This window comes from Watersipora subatra, chromosome 3, assembly GCF_963576615.1.
Source record: "Watersipora subatra chromosome 3, tzWatSuba1.1, whole genome shotgun sequence".
NCBI lineage: Eukaryota > Metazoa > Bryozoa > Gymnolaemata > Cheilostomatida > Watersiporidae > Watersipora > Watersipora subatra.
The window spans coordinates 8,594,051-8,616,632 of NC_088710.1; the positions used below are offsets into that span (position 1 = coordinate 8,594,051).

The 22,582-nt window shown below is 40.7% G+C and overlaps 2 protein-coding genes across 4 annotated transcripts; one reads left to right on the forward strand and one right to left on the reverse strand.

The window, feature by feature from the left end:
- Nucleotides 1-474: 474 nt before the first annotated feature.
- On the reverse strand, nt 475-18,894 carry LOC137391221 (E3 ubiquitin/ISG15 ligase TRIM25-like). 3 transcript variants are annotated; one of them, XM_068077628.1, is made up of 2 exons: nt 18,830-18,894; nt 475-2,850 (listed from the first exon to the last, which is right to left on the reverse strand). In XM_068077628.1, exon 2 carries the CDS (start codon nt 2,818-2,820, stop codon nt 961-963), a length of 1,860 nt encoding a protein of 619 aa, XP_067933729.1. In that variant the 5' UTR covers nt 2,821-2,850; nt 18,830-18,894; the 3' UTR covers nt 475-960. The 3 variants fall into 3 exon arrangements, with proteins under 3 accessions (XP_067933729.1, XP_067933728.1, XP_067933727.1); XM_068077627.1 differs by lacking the exon at nt 18,830-18,894 and adding an exon at nt 12,154-12,214; XM_068077626.1 differs by lacking the exon at nt 18,830-18,894 and adding an exon at nt 12,150-12,173.
- Nucleotides 13,722-15,149, forward strand: LOC137390304 (uncharacterized). Its single transcript, XM_068076638.1, has one exon. It carries the CDS (start codon nt 13,722-13,724, stop codon nt 15,147-15,149), a length of 1,428 nt encoding a protein of 475 aa, XP_067932739.1.
- Nucleotides 18,895-22,582: the final 3,688 nt, after the last annotated feature.

The window sequence follows — 22,582 nt, forward strand, 5'->3', positions numbered from 1 at the left end:
ATAGCCGATGTGAATACGAGAGATGGAGAGAGGTTGTATCACGCTTTACATCATTTTGGACGAGTTTGGGCATGTTTTTTTGGCCTAGGCGTTTTTACTGCGATCAATTTTTTCGATTTTAATCTTCGAATGTTTTGACAATGAGATCGCCTAACAACAAACATCATATCAACTGATAGACAAAAAAAACTTTCTTTTAGAATCAACTCAAATTTGACGCAACCACATCTTTAACAAAGTTAACTCCTGTAAAATGTTGCTTATTAGTACTCAAGTTTCAGTGTAAATGGTTCAGCACAGGTAATGCATGCTGAGAATATATATAATATTAATGTGCGCGATATGTGTATTATGCCTATATTATAATATGCCATATATTATGTAATATGACTTCAATTGTTAACAATATTCAGATAAGCATGTAAAAAGTACAAAGTTGTAGCCCTCTGTTCATCACAAACACTCCATTGTATTTTTAAAGTTTGCAGTACCCTACACTCAAAGACACACCCATGATACACTCATAGCTACAGGTTAGAAAACTAGGGCTACAGTTCTAGCTAAGCTATAATTTACTAGACTGATACAATAACTAAGTTTATTTTAGACACAAACTTGTTGCTTTATCAATAACAAACAGTCAAATGATAAAAAGTGAGTAAAACTCATTATTGTTGTAGATGAGGATAGAAACTGTAGATAGAGTTTAGGATAGCAAGTTTTATAAAAATACAAAACGGTAGTTATAGAAGTAAGCCTACGGTTCGTTTATCAAAGCTATTGTGGCTAGGAGCACTTCTGCTCCTGTAATTAAAAATTTATACTGAATGAATAGACAGTTTGGGTATAGGAACATAACAATGGTCAAAATTCTAAAAAAGGTATGAGAAGATGAAGGCATATAAATAGCCTGTGGTTCTTTTGTCACCACTATTGATGCTAGGAATGCTGATTCAGCAATTAAAAGTTTATTTTAAAAATATAAACATACTCGTGGTCACTACACCCTGAAACAGCCAACTCATCATCTTTAACACTAATTTGTCCCATTAGCTGTGGGAGTTGTTCGTCTATTAGTTTATGTAACACTTTCCCTTGGAGAGAAACAATGAAGATGGACTTGCTATTCCGTGTAGAAACATATATGAGTCCTTCACTCTCACACACTCCATAAGCATCTTGCAGACCTTCACATGTCCAGACAGTTGTGAGCTTTCCATCTTCTACTTGGTACCTTGTCAGCACTGCATTCTGATTTGAATCTTCCAGCCAACCTGTTACCAGTAGGTCACCATTTGGGAGGAAACAAAAAGTTTTAGGTGTAACTTCTACATCAACATCTGAAGTTTGCCGGCTCAGAATGCTGAAAATGCTGATTTGATTGTCTCCATCACAATACGCAATAAATTCATCAGAAACTGCCAAAATAGGATTTTGCAAAGAGTATCTCTGATGATAACTTCGTGAAACAACAAGAGTGGATTCTGAAAAATCTAGCAAGTATTGGTAAACTTCTAGATTATTTTTGTCGCCACCAAACATACCACTTTGAGTGAAATGTGTTAGTCCGTAAGCAACACCCTTATGTTCTACTGGACAAAAGAGGGCATGTTTACATGATGTTGTTTTTCTTTCAGGTGGCCCACTAATTATCATAACACTGTTTCCATCTCCGACTAATAGACCTCCATCCGATCTGTGGCACACTGATAAAGGTTTTTCTACTGATGAATAATCCATGCGATGCTTAGAAGTAAATGTCAAAGATGTTGGTAGTTGTGTTATCCCTAAATTCAAAGCTGTTCTGCTGATGGTTTCAGACACTAAAACTGGTTCACTTATGACTCGATAGTTCAGAGTGCTCAACTGTCTTTTCATGCAAGCCTTCAATTCTTCCCTCTGTTTGACCAACTCAGTCACATGACTGTATCTCAGGTGCCTGTGTACTTTGGTGCGAGATTCTTCGAGCTGCTGTTTTCTAGTAATCAGTTCAGAGTTGTATAATTCTACCTGATTGGTCAGCTTCTTTTGGTAGTCACGGATACGCTCCTTCAGGTTTTCACTCTCCTCTCTGATTCGTTTAATCTGTTCTTCACAGACTCTTTCAATTAACTCTATCTCTTCCTTACATTTAGCTTCTTCTTTGTCCAACATGCGCCAGATCTGCTTGTCTACTACACAAATCTCTGTGAGCTTATCATTGACTAACTGTAATAGTTCACCAAATTCAGTAGTTATCTTCTCTTTAAGCTGACTGAGTAACATGAAATTGTGCCCATACTTGAGACTTGTGCATGCTACTGGGGGTATCTCACAATTATTACATGTTAGTCTGCCACAGTCATCACAACCTCTTGATAGCTCCTCATCATGGTTCTCACATACAACTTTCCTGCTTTTTGTGGCTGATACTTCGTAATCTGATATTCCAACAACTGAATGGCTTCTCTTAAACATAGAGATATGGTTTTCTCGGTGTACAGCGCAGATCTTGCGGCAGCACTGTAAGCAATAGCAGACAGCTAGCTGGTTGTCACAGTCATCACATTCACATATCACTGCAGCAGCAGTAGTACTGTTAGAGTTATCTTCTTTCTGTACAGTCAGTTTTACTGCTGGAAGCTTGTCTATATCTTCCACAGATTCATACTGTTTGTTACAGAGCGGACAACTCACGACTTTCTGATCGTTATAATCTCCCTTTAGACATTCTAGACAAAAGGCATGATGACACGGCAGCTCTCTAGGATCTCTCATTAAACTGAACTCCTGATAGCAATATCCACATCTACTGTCACCAATCAAATCTGTATCAGCCATTTTCTTTTCTCTTATACAGGACACTACAAACTGAGACCAAAATGAGTCAAATTATGTTGTCCCACCCTGGATATTGTTCAATAAGTGAAGTCTTGGTATGTATGGGTTTACGTAAGAGGCATAAATCCATCTGTTTGTATTCTATAGCAACAAGGTATGTTAGCCACCACAAGCCAAACACATGTTGGAGACTAAATCAACGTATTGAGTACTAACAAAAAGAAATTCCAATATTATTCAAAACTATCAAATTTTCATTTGACCTGCCAGTATCTATCTCTGCAGTTGAAACTTCTGTAAAATCCTGCTTGAGATGAATTACTAACCATATCTATAGCATGATATGAGAATATTATCACATTTACCTCTACTTCTACCACAAGTTAAATGTGTTATTCATAACATATAACAAAAGTCACAGATTACTCACGTTTCTTTATTTTCAATGTAATTTGATAAGCCTGACTGAAATAGACATCTAGTATTAGAGATCTAGTAATGGACATTTAGTATTAGACATCTACTATATAAACGGCAATCGTTGTCTGTGTATCTGTGTGATTGATTGATTGTCCGCCTTATAGAGCGGTCTTTTTTTTTATCGTCGTACGAATTTCGGTCGTACGAAGCGAACTGAATTAATATGTGTAGTAACGGTAAATAAATTATAGAGAGGTCTTTCTTTTTCCATTCGGTCGAACGAAGCCAATCGAATTAATATGAGTACTAATTATCGTAATTTTGTAATATCGTAACTTCGTAATATGGACTATTAGCCGCTACTTTTCTCTGACGATTTGAGCCAAGCGGCTTGTATAAAAGTGTGGCGATTCTGTTGTTTTTCTTTCACCGCTCGAGCGCATTAACCGAAATCTCCGGTTAGCACGCTTTTTAAACGGCAAATTTTCTGCCGTGTTAAAAAGCACCTTTCCTGAGTTCCGCGGCCTATACAAAGGCGTCTATACAGCTATACAAATGTACTATTCATTAAATAAAATAAATTAACAAGTAGTTATTTACTTGCAATTAATATTTACTGCCAACGTGTACCGAGAAGGTCACGTAAACGTTTGTTTCTTGGAGCCACTGGAAAAACGCATTTCTCACCTACTAAATTTCCACATCAAAAAGGTAATTGTTTCTTATACGATGTTGTATTGTCTATGAATTGCCACATCTCCACTACTTGATAACGTTGGATTTGCCGCTGTTCGTGATAGTGGGTCATGTTCATTTCCTTCAGCAGCCGAGTTACTAATTTTTTTCCAGCTACGAGTAGGCCTACTGTAACTTACTATTACAGAACTTTCACGAGTACTCCGAGGGTTGCGATACGCTATTGTGAAAAGAAAGAGAGCAGCTGCTATCGACTTACTGTCACCCTGCATCAGCCATGACCAGCTATACGTCGCCTGCTCAAAAGTAGGCACACGCCGAAAACTGTTCCTTCATACGCCCGACAGAAAAACCAAAAATGTTGTCTATCCGCATGTGTTGCGTTGAACTAAGGGAGAGAGAGAGAGAAAGGGAGAGAGAGAGAGGGAGAGCGAGGAGGAGAGGGGGGAGAGGGAGAGAGAAGGGGAAGGGGAGAGAGAGGGAGAGCGAGGAGGAGAGGGGGGAGAGAGAGAGGGAGAACGAGGGAGAGGGGGAAGAGGGAGGGAGAGGGGAGAGACGGAGAGAGGGGAAAGAGGGAGAGAGAGTGAGGAGGAGAGGGAGGGGAGAGAGAGGGAGAGAGAGGGAGAGAAAGAGGGAGAAGAGTGAGGGAGAGAGAGAGGGGAGAGAGGGAGAGATGGAGAGAGGGAGATGTAACTGCATATTTGGAGTTGTTTTATAGTATGAAAGCCAACTCTCAATAAACCTTATGCTGCACATGAATTTGTTACTGTAGGCGGGTAATGCAGCTAGTTTAGTATAAGACATCTAGTATAAGACATCTAGTATTAGACATCTAGTAATAGACATCTAGTATTAGACATCTAGTATTAGGCATCTAGTATTAGACATCTAGTATTAGACATCTAGTGTTAGACATCTAGTATTAGACATCTAGTATTAGACATCTAGTATTAGACATCTAGTAATAGACATCTAGTAATAGACATCTAGTAATAAACATCTAGTATTAAACATCTAGTAATAAACATCTAGTATTAGACATCTAGTAATAGACATCTAGTATTAGACATCTAGTAACAGACATCTAATATTAGACATCTAGTATTAGACATCTAGTAATAGACATCTAGTATTAGACATCTAGTATTAGACATCTAGTATTAGACATCTAGTAACAGACATCTAGTATTAGACATCTAGTATTAGACGTCTAGTCACAGACATCTAATATTAGACATCTAATATTAGACATCTAGTAATAGACATATAATATTGGACATCGAGTAATAAACATCTAGTGTTAGACATCTAGTATTAGACATCTAGTATTAGACATCTAGTATTAGACATCTAGCATTAAACATCTAGTAATAGACATCTAGTAATAGACATCTAGTATTAGACATCTAGTATTAGACATCTAGTATTAGACATCTAGTATTAGACATCTAGTAATAAACATCTAGTACTAGACATCTAGTATTAGACATCTAGTATTAGACATCTAGTAATAGACATCTAGTATTAGACATCTAGTATTAGACATCTAGTATTAAACATCTAGTAATAGACATCTAGTAATAGACATCTAGTAATAGACATCTAGTAATAAACATCTAGTATTAGACATCTAGTATTAGACATCTAGTAATAGACATCTAGTAATAGACATCTAGTAATAGACATCTAGTACTAGACATCTAGTAATAGACATCCAGTATTAGACATCTAGTATTAGACATCTAGTATTGAGGGTCCTCCCATGTTTTGTGACGATTCTGACGACCCGATGACAGGAGTATTTAAAAAGTGACAGACGAGACGACCATTTATTAATGTAGGTGACGATGATTGTGTAAGTAGAATTACTAAAGGTACGGCTACACATAACGAATTTTTCGTTGGTACTGAGTTCTGGCCGAAATCACGAAAAAACGCAGAATTAATCGGTCGAAATTCACAGAATTATTTGAGCTGTGCATGCCCACCGAGTTCGTCGACGAAACGCTTTTAACGGATTAAACAAATTATTAGCGAGCACGACTCTAGCAGCTTTAGCAATTAGTATAGTCCAAGACATGTATTGCGACACACAATAAAAGTACGAAAGCAATTCAACATAGAACACACGATGTAGCTGTTTAAGTTGCGCTATTGTTGGTAAGCGAGCACGACTCTAGCAAATTTTAAAATTTATGTAGTTCGAGAACATAATTCGACACGCAAGAAAAATATTACGGAAATTCACGATAGTAAATACGATGCAACCGACTTGATTGCGCTAAAGATGGCAACATTTTCTACCACAAAACTTTTGTTGCTAAAAAGGAAATATAACTAAAAAATAAACAATTTGTAACTATAGCGTCCAAACAATAAATACATACAATAACGCAATCTAATGTACTATGTTGAATTGCTCTTATACTTTTATTGTGTCATTATACGTTTCTTGGACTATACTAATTGCAAAAGCTGCTGGAATTGTGCTCGCTACCACGATTCTAGCAGCGCAGAATAATTCTGTGTGTTTCAATCATTTCGTGATTTCGGTTAAAATCAACGAAAAATTTGTTACGTGTAGCCGTACCTTTACTAACTTATTATTTGTCCATAAATCAACACGTTCAACCGAAACTTCACTAGTTTTGGTTTGAAGCATCTGGCCCAGCATTTATAGACTGCCAGGTATTTAAAGTAAACAGCAATGAAATGGCACGACATTGACAGCAAATCAGTTTTCAAGTCTGTGACTGATAGTGATTATTAAAGACAATCTCGGTCTATTTTCAGTACAAGAAATGTAGCCCTAAAAGCCTGAGACGGCTGTCACTCTTCGCGGAGTAATCAACAACACTCCCAAACATTACTAATAAGTTTGTGAAGGTCGCTGGTTGAGCCATGTTTTTGGTTAGCAGGAGTTCAAACTGAGCAAGTTTCAGGTTTTTAACGCAACCCAGTGCCACCAGAATGGATATTTGTATTAAAATAACGAATGTGAAGAAAAAGGTTGTTTTGGTTACCAACTCAAAAAAGGTGACAGTGATTTTAAAAGTGACGACATATATAGGGTAACAATACATTGAGAAGTCTGAGAGAAACAAATGCATATACTGTCTGATTATATGATATACAGAATGATTTAAGTTATGAACTACAAGTATTTATAACTAAGTGATAATTATTTAGTAACAGAATGTTTACTTTTTATTCATAAACTTTGCGACCTTGAAAATACATGTAATAAAGACTTCAAAGTTGGTGGCAGCTTTATTATGACTAAGGTAGCTGATGATGACGAAGACAGCTGAAAATGGAGAGAATAGAATAAGGCATGATCTTACCAAAGTAATCAGAAAAATAGGTCTTCAACTCACCCAACTATCATTGTAAACAAAGCTTAAAAAGGTTATATTAGTACAGTGCACCACCAGGATACGATTACCCTGATATACGATTTTTTCACCTTACGAAGTTGAACATGGTGAGGCTTTCACTTCATCATACGAATTTTATTTCACCATACGAATTCAAGAAGATTTTCACCTGAGTTCAAATTTGGCAGTCGGTGTGCTTATTAGGTACGTCCAAATAACAAAGACGCCGAAATGCGGTTTGCCAAAGACATGTTAACAACATTTAGAAGAGACACGATGACAGACTTCTTTCAGGTTAGCATTCCAGGTGGGAAATTTTGTAAGATGTACATAAGTGAGAGCAAATGTTCATTTTTAGCGTTATACTCCACTTTACTATAAAATTTTATTCAGCATACGCATATAACTACAAGTATCTATATTTAATTTGTTAGCTATAAAATCTGAGACCGATACAAACGTTACAAGACCAACGAAAAATGATTTCCATGACAACAAAGTTGGAGGTCATAAATAAATAGGAAGAAGGCGCTCGCACTATTAATATTGTTAAGGAGTATGGTCACAACCAACAATTGCAATTATTGTTATTAACAACAAGAAATCTTTTAAAGCAAGCACAAGGAGGAGCTTACGATTGATGACTTGAAGGAATTGGAGGCCATGCACGGGATCAGAATTCAAGAGGAGCAACTATTTTGTGATGGCGAGGAAGCAGAAGAGACAGAAAAACTTCCAGTATTAACTTTACAGGTACATAAAAACAATACTGTACAATGTATATCGTTACTTTATCTTCTTCGTGTGGCGTGTTTTATATGTTTTATTCATTTCTTTTGGATTTTGTGTTTCATTTTCTTGTTTAATCCTGTCTTTGCTGGTGGGCCTGTTTTCGACTACGTAAATACAAATCATCGTATGTATGTAACTCATATATATAACTAACTACTCAAGATAGTTGACGCATCCACATTACTTACTAGAACCTGCTAAAGCCCTGCCCTTTAGGGTATAAATACGTACAAACTTCTGTATGTATGGTTACATTGATTCTTGTGCACATTTCAAACAAGACAAACTACTGTACAACCTTCTCTGGATCCTTTTACAAGCGTTAGCTAGCTAGCAAATTTCTGCATTGCACCAGCAAGCATCATCCTCAATAAGTGACCAAGTAGGCTATCTTCTGCATTGCACCAAATTAGCTTGTTTTCTTAGAGCACTCTCTGCACCAGCAGGAAAGCTGTGTCTTCCTGGCCATTTTTACTTTTCAGGACCGAAAAGTGGTAAACTTTTTCTTTTAAAACCAGTCGAAAAAATTAGACAGGAATAGACAACTTCTTTTAGCCAGCCAAAAATTCCATTTCTTAATGCATTAAATTTATTTTTAAGGGTACAGTAACATAATTAGCATTAATACGTCTTTGCCTCCTTGCTGCTCTACTCGCTACGTGTACTAGCTCAAGTCACGTTACTCCAAAGGTATGTACGTCCTGTATAGTAAATAAAATTTCATTTTTCTTTTCGATGGCCGTTAAATGGTCAAGTTTGCAAGAGGCCGCTTTCGATAACTGAATCGCTTGACCTTTCTTGCCAAATTAGGTTAAAAAAGGTTTTGACCAGACACGCTAAATGTTATAGTGAAAGTGAAGACATAAACTGATAAAGAATAAAAGTTTCATGATATAAAGTTGAAATTCAATAAAATAGTTGAAAATACATTATATAACATAGTTTTAACTGTGAGTTTAGTAAGTTAAACTAATTTGAAGTGAATTCAAAGTTTATGGTATACGTACATACATCTTAAAGGTAATAACTCCTTACCATATGTACTGAAATTGGTACACACATTATAACATTGCATTTTGTTGCAGATCATAACCATTAAAATACACCGAATACAATACAGTTGTTGTAGGTAATTACAGTTACTAAAGTTAACAACCTATTTTGTTCTAATTTTCAATATGTACACATTTTCATAAAATGTTGATGATTTTTATCAGGGGATGTTCGCATTGCATAATTACTAGAGCTGCACAATGATCGCGTTAATTAAACGAATAACGCGATCAATACAAATACACGATTAACTGAGTTGAGCCAATTAATCTTCAAATAAGTTGCAACTGAGGTGATGATCATGATGTGGTTATTTTGTATTGTTTAATATGTTGTAAAGATATTTGCCGGCCTTTGCTCAGGCATGATCTAGATTGCAATAATATTGCATATATTGTAAGAGAAGTGATTATGGTTTTTTGTCCATTTTATTCTAAAGGATTTTTTATCAATTGTGGAGCTGCAACTACTCTGCTCTCGTAGCAAGAGCACTTCCTATACATCTATACAGTACATAAACTTTCCCCCAAACCGTATAATGGAACCGGGTAAGAAACCGTATAGGAATAAATGATTAATAGACTCGCTAACATGTTGGCTTAATTACGGCCAAATTAAGAAATTATTAGCAATAAGACACATAATAAAAACAACCACAATATGCAAAATATACATAAGAGTAATTATATGCATGTAAAACACATAGTAAAGACAGACACAACATGCAATATTTATATATATATATATATATATAAGTAATTATATGCGAGTATATAAAATATTGAAAATAAATTCATGGCCCGGCAACCGCCACAATATAATATTAACATAGCAGATTACTATCATTTAATTTACTAAAACATAGATATTATGACAAGCAACACTTTTTTGCCAATCAGATAACCCCAATTATTTTTCCCTCAACTATGAGAATATGAAGTGAGTCACTAACATAAAACTTGTTTAGGCTACACAATACAAAGACAAAAGCGTCGTGCCGATCTAATTGTAAGCGGCCATGTTGTTAGTTGTTTGAACATGTTTCCAGGTAATAGCAACAAAAGTGATTTCAGTATTATTTAATATTTTACAACCTATTTTTGGTTTATGTTTAAAAACTTTTTTAGGTAAATTATACATGTATCTTCATTTTTCAAATAAATCACAATTATATTTCAGCTTTAGAATGATAGCAATATAAGATTGACACTTTATTGGAACATGAAAACAGAAAAATGTACTCCGTATTAGGTAGGGCATTTTCATATGTTGTTGGACGCATAACAAGAAAGTGAAGTGCAATGTATGCCAAAAAAAATTTGCCCACCACCACAGCCCGGCATCTTTAAGATATTATTTAACTAATTCTCATCCTACCGCTTAGAAATCATCACCAGCTGTCGCAGACAATAACTACTACTACTGTATGTAGGAAGAGGGCATCTCTTCATTCGGATAATGTACATAAACTGTGCTGCCTCAACTCTCATCTGGCTGAGTTATAGACTTTCTGAGACTACTTTCATGTATTACTGAAAGTAGTCTCAGATCACTTTATTATTACATTGTAACTTATGCACATTGTACATAACATGTAATCTTGTTAACAATAATTGTTTCAAATATAATTAATTTATACATGTAACTGTATTATTTGTTCTCGAATATGCAGGTTTTTGATAGATTAAGTCTAAGATTAATCGAAGATTAACTAGTTCGGACCAGTTATTATTTGAGATTAATTTTTATAATCGTCGTGCACCTCTAATAATTACAATGGTCTCTATACCCCTACATACGAATTTTTCACCAAACGATGCCAACCTTGGAACAGATTAACATCGTATCCTGAGGGTGCACTGTAAATCTTATTATTGTACTACTACCAAATATTTACTGGACACAAGTTGATTTTCCCCACCTATAGATCTTTCATCTTAATCATCAGCTGATCATTTTTTATTTCTCTATCTCCACTAGCAAATATCCACATATAAGGACTGCCATGACTCTCATCTGACTATCGAAACTCGCAGACGTATGGACCGAGCAAGCGAACATGGACGACAGTTCGAGTAAGGGTGTAACCTTTATTAGCTATTTTAACCTTTTGTCATTAATATTATTGTTAAGAATTTTGTTAGTTATGTATTTTAATTGTTGAACTTATAGAATAAAGAAGTACCGTTTACTGGTAAATATCAGTAGGGGTATTGCTTATAATAGCTTAACACCCCACTTGTACCTGAACCTGTAATAATCAAATTAGTTCCCACATGACAAAGCAAAGTACACAAATTTAACATAATCAAAATTGAAAAAAATGACAAAGCAAATTTAACTATGATATTGTGTGTGGATTCGGATTATTTATGCATAACATAATTTCTCCCACTACACCATAACATACGTCTATATCTTTGACATTCTTGCATTTACAAGTGTACCCGTTTGAGCATTTATTATTCCTAAACTCATTTTAGCATTACGCTCGATTGCATTAAATTGTAGGCCTATTAAATGCCCCGTCTTTTCGTGCCTGCAGAGTTTGAGTAACAAATCGCATACTCATTCACCAGACACCATGCTTGCAACAATTACAGTTGTGGATGAGAGCTATTATTCATTCAGCATAAGACAACTTGTACGCAGAACCCACTTGCAAATGGCTAGCTATCGCTGACTTCCACAACAATATACGTACATGTATAGCAATATATAGGGTAGCAATACACTGAGAAGTCTGGGAGAAACAAATAGTGTGGCAGATTTGTTACTACCCATATTATACAGTTCGGTTACAGTGCATGCTTACTCATATTCTTAGTCAACCCACGCGTCATTAATCCTTATATGGTCATTATTACCGTATATAGTCATTATGCCCTTACATGGGCGAGCTGCACGCTTGACATCACAACCTATATAAAGGAATGCACAGCCTGCAGTGGGGGCAGTTGTTTGTAATATAGTCAATACAATTATACACACATACACTCTCTCTTCATTTCTTGCTTGAGCAGTCAGCAAAAGAATTAATGCCGGATAGACGACCAGTATAGGCATCATCGGTCAGCTAGTTGACTACGGGGTCAGCAGCTAAAGGTGCCCTGACTGGGTCGACCTAATTATAGAAGAGAGGTCGACCTAAGCTAATCAGACGACGGACCTTAGGGTTGACGTGGTCTTCTATAATCACATACAGTTATAGGCACGGCAAGCTTAATGTAAGCCGACCTGTCAGGTCGCCATTAGGTACACTGGTAGACCAAGACAAAAACCAGTACACTGGTGGCAGCAGTGGGATCGTCTGACCATGCCTGGAAGGCGGTCAACTAGGAGAGAGGCAGCTGAGGCTGATCTCCATCAAGCTGATCAGTGTGGGCGGATGGCTGACGCCATAACTGAGGCTTTACGGCAATCTCGACCAGAGAGGGACTTCAAGCCCCCTAAGTTTGATGGCAGTGATGATGTTGAACTGTTCATCAGTCAGTTTCAGGAAGTAGCTGAAGCTAATCAATAGTCTACAGGGTCAGCACGTCTACACCTCAGAGAGGTGCTGAAGGACAGTGCTAAAAGCTGTGGCAGGGGAGAAACTACGGATGCCATCTTTGCAGCCTTGAGAACCAAATTTGGTCTGACAGTTAGAGAGGCCAGGAGTCGATTAAACCTCAAGAAGGAAGTCAAGGTTAGCTTGCAAGATCATGCTGCCGAAATAGAAAGACTAGCCAATATAGCTTATGATGATCTGCCTGAGCACCATCGTGCAAATATGGCATTAGATGCGTTCTCCTTGACATTGGGCAACACCTATCTACAGAGGCATCTGTTAGCGGTGGGAGCACGGACTTTGGGAGAGGCAGTGCAGGCTGGAAATGACTTTTTGCAAATTCAGCCATTTAATCCTCGGTTGACCCAAAGGTCAACCATCATGGTTATAGAAGGGGAGGAAGAGGATGACCCCAAGGCAACTCAGGTCGACCTCCCACAAGCTACAAAATCGGCTACGTTGGAAGATGTCCTTGTAGCCCTAAAGGAGCTGACCACCTTGACGACAGGACTGGCGGTCAATGGTAGCCGACCCAGAAGCCAAGGTCGGACTACTCCAGAGCCGCAGCAGATCAGAAGGGCGACCAGCTGTTGGGAATGTGGAATAGTCGGACATGTCAGACGACAGTGTCCTCGGATGGCAGCTACCCAGCCAGCAAGAAACCAGCAGCAGGGAAACGGGCATCGTCCACAGCAGTAGGGGGACATACTGACTGTAGACCCTCAAACCAGAGAAAGCCACCTTGGCAAACCCCACGTCGGACATGTCGACCTCAGACCCCCCATGGGTCGACCTCAGTCCTACTACAAAACTCCTTTGACTCACTAACTGAGCAGCAAACAGAGGAAATCCAAATCCCAAACCCAGTGGTTACAGAAAAGCTCCAGACAAGGAGACGGCGTAAGAGGTGGCAGCACACCGGTCGGACGACTCAGCAGGTCGGTCCTGAGAGAGTGGCTGCGGACACCCTTTGGAAACCGTACAGTAGTAGCTATTTCTTACCTGGGAAGATTATGGGCCGACCTGCTCATTTCCTGATAGACAGTGGATGCACCTCAAACCTACTCAGCCGTCATGTCTTTGACCGGCTTCCCGCGGGGTTGAAGGCTCAGTTGGTAGAGAGAACAGACTATGGCACGATGGCTGACGGGTCTCGCCTAAACTTTCATGGCATGTTGACCGTACCCATCCGAGTCAGAAGTGTACAAGTGACTGTATCACTTCTTGTATGCCCCCTAAAAGAAGATGCCATCATCGGGATGCCATTCTTGACAGACCAATGCTGTGAGATGAATTTCCAAGAGTCCACATTGGTAGTGAATGGTCAGAAGCTGATCTGCACAGATCGGGACGGACGACCCTTAGTGAGCAAGGTGCAGGTTGTCCGTACCATGACACTTCAACCTCGGTCGGAGATGGTGGTTACATGCCGCCTCACGACCCACACATACCAACCCTTAGGAATGGTAGAGGGATCAGGAGATCGGTACATGGTGGCTGCCAGCCTCCACCTACCTGATGAGAAGGGAAGAGTCGCCCTGCGTTGTTTGAACCCGACAGATTCCCTTGTACAGGTAGTGTCAGGAACTGTGATTGGCAGCTACACAGGAGTTGATGAAACTGAAATCGGCCAGCCCTGGACAGAGGGGGGGCCAAAGGGAGCGAGAGCAAGCCAGGATACCCGGCCTGACCCAAAGGTGGCTCCTCACGTGAAAGAGCTGTATAGCCAAGCTATAGTGCACTGTAGGGGTGACTACGACAGACAACAAGTAGTTAGGCTCCTTGATCAGTATGCCGATGTCTTCAGTAAAGGGGATGGAGATGTGGGTCGGACTACCTTGGTCCAACATGAGATACCCACGATAACGGATGCTCAACCCATTCGGCAGACCCCATACAGGGTTGGCCCTGAGAAGGAAGCGGAAATAGATCGGCAGGTCTCTGAGCTGGCCAAACAAGGAATGATAGAGCAGGCATATGGAGCTTGGAGCTCTTCTGTGGTCCTGGTCAGGAAAAAGGATGGAACCTGGAGACTGTGCATTGATTATCGGAGGTTGAATGCGGTCACTAAACAGGACGCATATCCACTTCCTCGGATCGATGACAGTCTGGATGCTCTGTCAGGCAGCAAGTTGTTCAGCACTCTCGATTTGATGAGCGGCTATTGGCAGGTACCCCTGTCGCCGGGAGCGCAGGAGAAATCAGCCTTCATCACGAGAAGTGGGCTTTGGAGATGGAAAGTGCTGCCTTTCGGGCTGACGTCGGCCCCTGCCACGTTTCAGAGGCTTATGGAGCGAGTGCTGCAAGGGCTCCACTGGAAGACGCTCTTGCTGTATCTGGACGACATCATAGTCATGTCAGCCGACCTCCAGAGTCACCTGTCTAGGCTGTCAGAAGTACTAGACAGGCTTCGACAAGCCGGCTTGAAACAAACCATCTAAATGTACCCTCATGCAGACAAAAGTGAAGTACCTCGGACATGTGGTGAGTTCAACTGGTGTAGCCACGGATCCGGAAAAAGTGGAAGCGATCCACAGGTGGTCGGAGCCAACCGATGTAACTCAGCTGAGGGCTTTTCTCGGCACTACCGGTTACTACCACCGATACGTGCCCGACTTCGCTTCGGTTGCCAAGCTCTTGAAACTACTCACGGCAGAAGGGTCCACCTGGAAATAGGGTCAACCTGAACAAGAAGCTTTCAGTCACCTCAAGTGGCTCTTGACGCATGCCCCTGTACTAGGCTACCCAGATCCGACCTTAGAGTACATACTTGACACAGATGCCAGCAACGTCGGAACTGGGGCCGTATTGTCCCAGGTCCAACAAGGACAGGAGCGAGTTATCGCCTATCACAGCAAGACGCTCTCCCCTGCGGAGAGGAACTACTGTGTCACGAGGCGAGAACTCCTGGCGGTGGTGTTAGCCGTGAAACATTTCCGGCCCTATTTGTACGGTCGAGAGTTTGTCATCAGGACCGACCATGCTTCCCTAGTCTGGCTGCACCGGAGGAAGGAACCTTCCTGTCAGATAGCCCGGTGGTTGGAAAGCTTGTCGGAACACAGATACAAGATTGTGCACCGAAAGGAAGAGAAGCATGGAAATGCTGATGGCTTGAGTAGGCAAAAGTGTGAAGACTGCAAGCAATGTGCCTCAATAGATAGACGAGATGGTGGGCCTCCCCGCTCGGAGATCTGTAAAGAATTACAGAAAGGGACGATTCCATCAAGTCGAGTACCCACGGGAAATCTGGATGAGATTGAGTGGCCACTTCTGCCCCAACAACCCCAGAGATGGAGGAACCAAGCAGTGGGCGTCCCAGCAGATGTGGAAATCGACCAGGTCGGACCCAACAGCGGGCCTCGGAAAGACAAGGAGGCCGGCCCCAGGCCAATCCAGGAGGGCGACCTTAGTGTAAACAAGAAGGTCGACCAAGGCTTAGGTCAGCACCCCCCTATTATAGAAAAACGGCCCTCCGCACAGACGAAAGCTGGCGAAATTGTTGCACTACAAAAAAGAGCAGAGATGGCAATCGGGAAAATTTACCAGGCAGTGTTGACTGGTAGACCCATAGATGCCCAAGTTTTACAACTTAGCGACCCAGAGTTGAAGAGGCTAGCCAACATGTTTTCGCAGCTACGGATCGATCCCGACGGGGTCTTGACAGCGACAATCCCAGGAAATGGTAGAAGCAAAGCAGTCACCGTCTGCCCTTTACCTGTGCGGCAAGACCTAATCTGGGAGACACATAGACAGGCCCACAGTGGCGTAGATCGGACACTAAAAAGGGTCCAGTTGGACTGGTATTGGCCAGGAATGACCAGTGACGTACGTCGGACGGTAATGTCCTGTGAAGTGTGCCAACAGGCCAAACATGGCACTGGTGCAACAACCTCCAATAGACAGAGGCTCTACGCTGGTTGACCGTGGCAGAGATTGGCTGTAGACCTGGTCGGCCCCCTACCCTTAACCACCCGAGGAAACATCTGGGCTCTTGTGATGACCGACCACTTCACTAGGTGGTCGGACGCTATCGCAATCCCAGATGCCACTGCGCCTACCGTGGCCAGTACGCTGGAGGAAAGGGTTTTCAGTTATTTCGGATTGCCAGAAATAATCCATACTGATCAGGGGGCCCAGTTCGAATCCGACCTATTCCAGGAGCTGTGTCGACTTTGGGGAGTCGAGAAGTCAAGGACGACTCCATACAGGCCTGAAGGTAACGGTATAGTTGAACGGAATAACATAATACTCGGAGACTCCCTGCGAGCCCTTCTTACTGGAAGAGGACAGGAGGAGTGGGATCTCGTCTTACCACATTTAATGAGAACACTGAGGGGGATTCCCCATTCAGCCACCAAAGAAACTCCAAACTACATGATGCTCGGTCGGGAGTTGCGCCTCCCTGACCAACTCCAACATGGGAGTTCTGTGGAATCTTTTCAGAGTACGAATGAGTACGCTATTGCAATCCAAGATCGGCTCTTACAAGCCCATGAGATTCTCAGGCACAGGCAGTTAGAAATCGTGGCTGAAGACACCACTGAACCACCACTGTTCAAGGCTGGCGACCTAGTCTGGATGACCCGCAGACGTCGACGGAAGGGGGAGAACTCCAAGTTGTCGGCCAAGAGAGTTGGGCCTTACCGGGTAATCCAAAGCTTTCCAAATCATACGTACACAATCGAACGCCGGGGACAGCATTCTGTACAGTCTGAACACCGGTTGAGAGCTTACAAACCCTGCAGTAATTATCATAGAAAAGCCCCAGTCTTGCTTGAGCCTAGTAGGAGGCCTAACATGCGTGGAGTAAGGAAAAACAACAGAAAAACTCAGGCAGAGCCCGTCTTAGAAGCTGAAAATGCAGAAAAGGCAAGTAGGAAAGACAACTCCGAAGGTGATGATGGGACAACTCCTAAGGAAGCTTTTGACAACCCAGAGGGCCAGCCTTCCAATGAACAATGCCGAGATACAGAAAACTGCACTCCAGCAAGTGCGGAGGCAGGAGAGTCAGCTGTCCACCGAAAGCCAGACAATGTTAGCAGGCCTCAGAGGAGTAGGAATCTGCCTCCGCACCTGCGGGAGTATGAGTTGAACAGTATCCAATTAAACAATTCGGGAGCGATTACGTCATCGGCAGCGGCTAGTTCAAAATGTGCTGCCATGCCCCAATCATTCAGTCGACACCAGCCTCAGATTTCCATTCGGACTGTGAGTGTACGTCCAGAGAGGTTGGAAATCTCGATCCCAAGGAATTCAATGTCAGCCGCTGACTGGTTGAGGTTAGAGGCTCAGCAATTGCGTAGGACGGCCACATACTTAGAAAAGCTGGCCGACCAGCAAGAGGCCAGCCCGTAACTGTGACAGTAACAAGCGGTTTAGACTCATTTCCTTCTCTATTTTATCACCTTATTACTATTCTTTTTTTATTTTTAGTATTATTTTTATATATGTCTATATAGACGTATAGCCGTCTATAGGGGCGGCGTATGTGGCAGATTTGTTACTACCCATATTATACAGTTCGGTTACAGTGCATGCTTACTCATATTCTTAGTCAACCCACGCGTCATTAATCCTTATATGGTCATTATTACCGTATATAGTCATTATGCCCTTACATGGGCGAGCTGCACGCTTGACATCACAACCTATATAAAGGAATGCACAGCCTGCAGTGGGGGCAGTTGTTTGTAATATAGTCAATACAATTATACACACATACACTCTCTCTTCATTTCTTGCTTGAGCAGTCAGCAAAAGAATTAATGCCGGATAGACGACCAGTATAGGCATCATCGGTCAGCTAGTTGACTACGGGGTCAGCAGCTAAAGGTGCCCTGACTGGGTCGACCTAATTATAGAAGAGAGGTCGACCTAAGCTAATCAGACGACGGACCTTAGGGTTGACGTGGTCTTCTATAATCACATACAGTTATAGGCACGGCAAGCTTAATGTAAGCCGACCTGTCAGGTCGCCATTAGGTACACTGGTAGACCAAGACAAAAACCAGTACAATAGGCCTACATATACTGGTTGATTATATGCATACAGTGTGATGTGAGTTACGAGCTAAAAGTATTAATAACTAAACGATAAGTGTTTAGTAACAGAGCTACAAACCTTTCATATTTATACAGTACATACAGTACTGTTTAATTTCGGTAGGTTTAATCATTGAACTTAAAACCCCTGGAATGGCAATCACGTGACTTTTACGTTGATAATAGTACGTAAACGTATGCGCCATATTGGAGAGCTAATCGAATGCTAGTTCCGTTTGTAAACAAACGGTGAAAAATGACAGAAATGTGACCCCGGCAGTCAGAATGTACAATCGTGCGGTAATTGGATTGTTCACAATAGAGCGCAACGCGTGCTATGTGCTATTATATGACTCACCGTCACTATTTTAGTAAACAGTGGTTTATAGTGCATTCAACCCTGCTCTTTCACGTGGTCTTGTTTATTTTTGTGTCTGACCAATCATAAAGCTAGAATTGCCATTTAAATCTACCCATATCGGTGGTTGCTATGGAATTTGCCATAACCCAAGATCTCAAGTATAGACTTTAATTGCGGGTGGGCGCGTGTACGTGGCTATTTTCTGTTTCAATGCCTCAGGCTAAAACAAAATAGACCGTCGCACAAATTACGGCTAGTTGACGCTAATAATTTTGGTGTAATTCTAAGTATTTCTACTTAGAATCTAAGTCAGCTGCCTCAGGTTATAGTGAAAGCGGGGATGAGGATTGTGATAATAAGGAAACCTCAAAAATACAGCTGCTTACGCAATATGTGGCTGCTAACGATAAGGAGAGTAACAGCGATCATCCTAATTAATTAAATTACAGAGAATAACGATCAGCCTATCACTGCTGATAACTTTCCCATTATAGCCGTTGACATCAAACTAATAAGTGGATGCAAATGTAAGGAATTCTGCACTAGTTTTATGTCATCTAAACAAATAAGCCTCGTTAGAACTTTGTATCAAGGATTACCGAAGGACACGGCATTAATCATTGAACTTAAAACCCAGGTGTGCCCCAGGGGTCGGTGCTTGGACCCTTGCTTTTTCTTTTATATATCAATGACCTTCCAGAGTCTCTGAACTGTCCAAAGACATCCATACGTTTATTTGCGGATGATGCCATACTTTTTAGACCAATAGAATGTGCGTCCGACAGCCTTCTGCTTCAGGACCAACTGTGCAGAGTGGCTGCATGGGCTGAGTCGTGGCAGTTGAGATTTAATGCTAATAAATGCACATCTACATCTGTGGAACCAGTTAGATTTTCACATATATACAACTATTGCGGTACATCTCTTATATCCTCGCAATCCTTTTTATACTTGGGTATACTTGTTTCTAGCACCCTCAATTTTAATGAACACATAAATCGCATCATACGTAAGGCTAACGGCACTCTTTTTATGCTTATGCGGACCCTTAAGAAAACATCTCCTAATGTCAAAAGGACAGCATACTATAGTGTGTGTCGTCCACTGCTAGAGTACGCTTCGGAAATCTGGAGTCCACATTTTGATTATAGTATACAAGATTTAGAGTCCATTAACCGAAAAGCTTTTAGGTGGGCCAACAATTTAAGAAAATTTGATAGTATATCATCAGAAATGGTGAAAATGGGATGGCAAACACTTGCAGAGAGAAGACGCATCAAGGACGAAAGCACACTGCAAAAAATTTTAAGCCAAGACCTAATGGTCGATTTTAATAGATTTGTAATTAAGAACTCATCCTATTTTACTCGAGGCTCCAATATCAGACACACAATCAATACAAGTGCAATGAAACACTCTTTTTTTAACCGTGCGATGAAATTTTAACATCTGATTCTCTTATAACTAGACCAAGCGATCTTATACTTTTATCCTTCAGACTTAGATAAATAAGTCTATGCTTACTTGTGATCTTATTTTTATGCCTAATGCACCATTTTATTTCTACAGGCCTAGCGGCCACTTGAGATATTTTACAGAGATAGAGATAGAGATAGAGACACATTTGATATGGTTGTGTTGGGACAAACTGCCACTAATATAACAAGCAATCCCGTTGAATGGGCTACAATAAATTTCTGCTGTGTACTCTGTGTTACAATGTGTGAGTGTTAAACTACATAAAAATAGCTCTAGATTGAATGGTCACTTGATGAGTTGGGTTGATATTTCCGCATCTTGATGCCCTCTGTGGTCACCTTTTGTTGACCTTACCATGACCTTCTGTATAGATGGGCAATTTCGATGGACAATATATGCAGTCATAGCAATATAGCTTGATGAGAAGTGCCCAGTTTGAAGCATACCCTTTTAATGTAAATCTCCAAGAATGTGAGCTTTTAGCCACATATATTGCTGACCTTACCCTGACCTTTAGAAAGTCAACCGAAAATCAAAATTAAATAAAAATGTAACCATCATTTTTTTCAGGGTTTTAATGTGTAGAATGCCAGGTTTCATCAATATAGGTTGAGATTAAGTGGTCTGTTGCTATGGCATTTTGGTTTGTAAACAGATACCATGATTTACGATTCATGAATCGGCAACCTTATTCTGCCTAAACTCAAAACAACAGTTTTAGTTCATCGTGAGACCTTCTCTACTAAATCTTGCATAACCTGGGCATATATAATCCGATTTAAAAAATTTAAATTGCATTAAAATCCTCAGATATTGCTGATTTTGAATCTGTAAATAACTCAAAAATGTTGTTTTAGCACGATTGTACATTCTGACTGCCTGGGTCACAAATGTACATGAAATGAGATGAAAACACAATGAAATTAACTTGAACATTAACTGATAATCACGGGCTAGCCGGGTCACGAACTCAAGGATTTTCGCCACGCTCATACAAAACAAAAACAACAGGGTAGACACACTTTTCGCGGTCTTCCGCACGAATATTCAAAAATACTAACAGATGTCAATTCTATCGGCCAAACACAACCTACTAATGGATGAGCAACCTATTAATGTATCCGAATACCTCATATAAAATAAGCCAACCAGGTTACATAAAGGTTAATACCCACTTTATCTCTGGAAATATGCCTGCCCGCGGTTTTTGGCCAAGATTAACCAGGGTTCATCATACACCAAAATGTCTATTACGGGTTCCGGAGGGACCCCGTTCTGTTTATTAAGTTCGGGCGTCCATATAAACACCCTGTCCCGAATAGAAGCCACAATGTAAGCTAATCACAACGCCATACAATACGGTACCTACGCGCTAGTTGTAGTAGTGGAGTGGTGGTAGTTCATTTACGTGCTCATGATTTATTCAACGCGTGAATTTGGTTGGCTTAAAAATAGTTTAAGTTTTGGTACGGGGACAATGGACCCACCCGATAATATTAAATAACGGACTACCTCCAGAACCCGTAAGAGACATTTTGGTGTATGATGAACCCTGGTTAATCTTGGCCAAAAACCGCGGGCAGGCATATTTCCAGAGATAAAGTGGGTATTAACCTTTATGTAACCTGGTTGGCTTATTTTATATGAGGTATTCGGATACATTAATAGGTTGCTCATCCATTAGTAGGTTGTGTTTGGCCGATAGAATTGACATCTGTTAGTATTTTTGAATATTCGTGCGGAAGACCGCGAAAAGTGTGTCTACCTTGTTGTTTTTGTTTTGTATGAGCGTGGCGAAAATCCTTGAGTTCGTGACCCGGCTAGCCCGTGCTGATAATGGCGTCGACCGGATTTCCGTACTCGCGAATGACCTCTTGCCATTCCAGGAGTTTTAAGTTCAATGGGTTTAATGTACAGAGCACGCGTAGTACTGTATGTTTATGGACGGTTAAGCGACGACAGACGCTTAGGTAACGCTTTCGTTTCGAAAGG

Coding starts and splice junctions, on each gene's coding strand:
- LOC137391221 (XM_068077628.1), bottom strand. CDS start 2,820: ATGGCTGATACAGATTTGATTGGTGACAGTAGATGTGGATATTGCTAT.
- LOC137390304 (XM_068076638.1), top strand. CDS start 13,722: ATGGGCCGACCTGCTCATTTCCTGATAGACAGTGGATGCACCTCAAAC.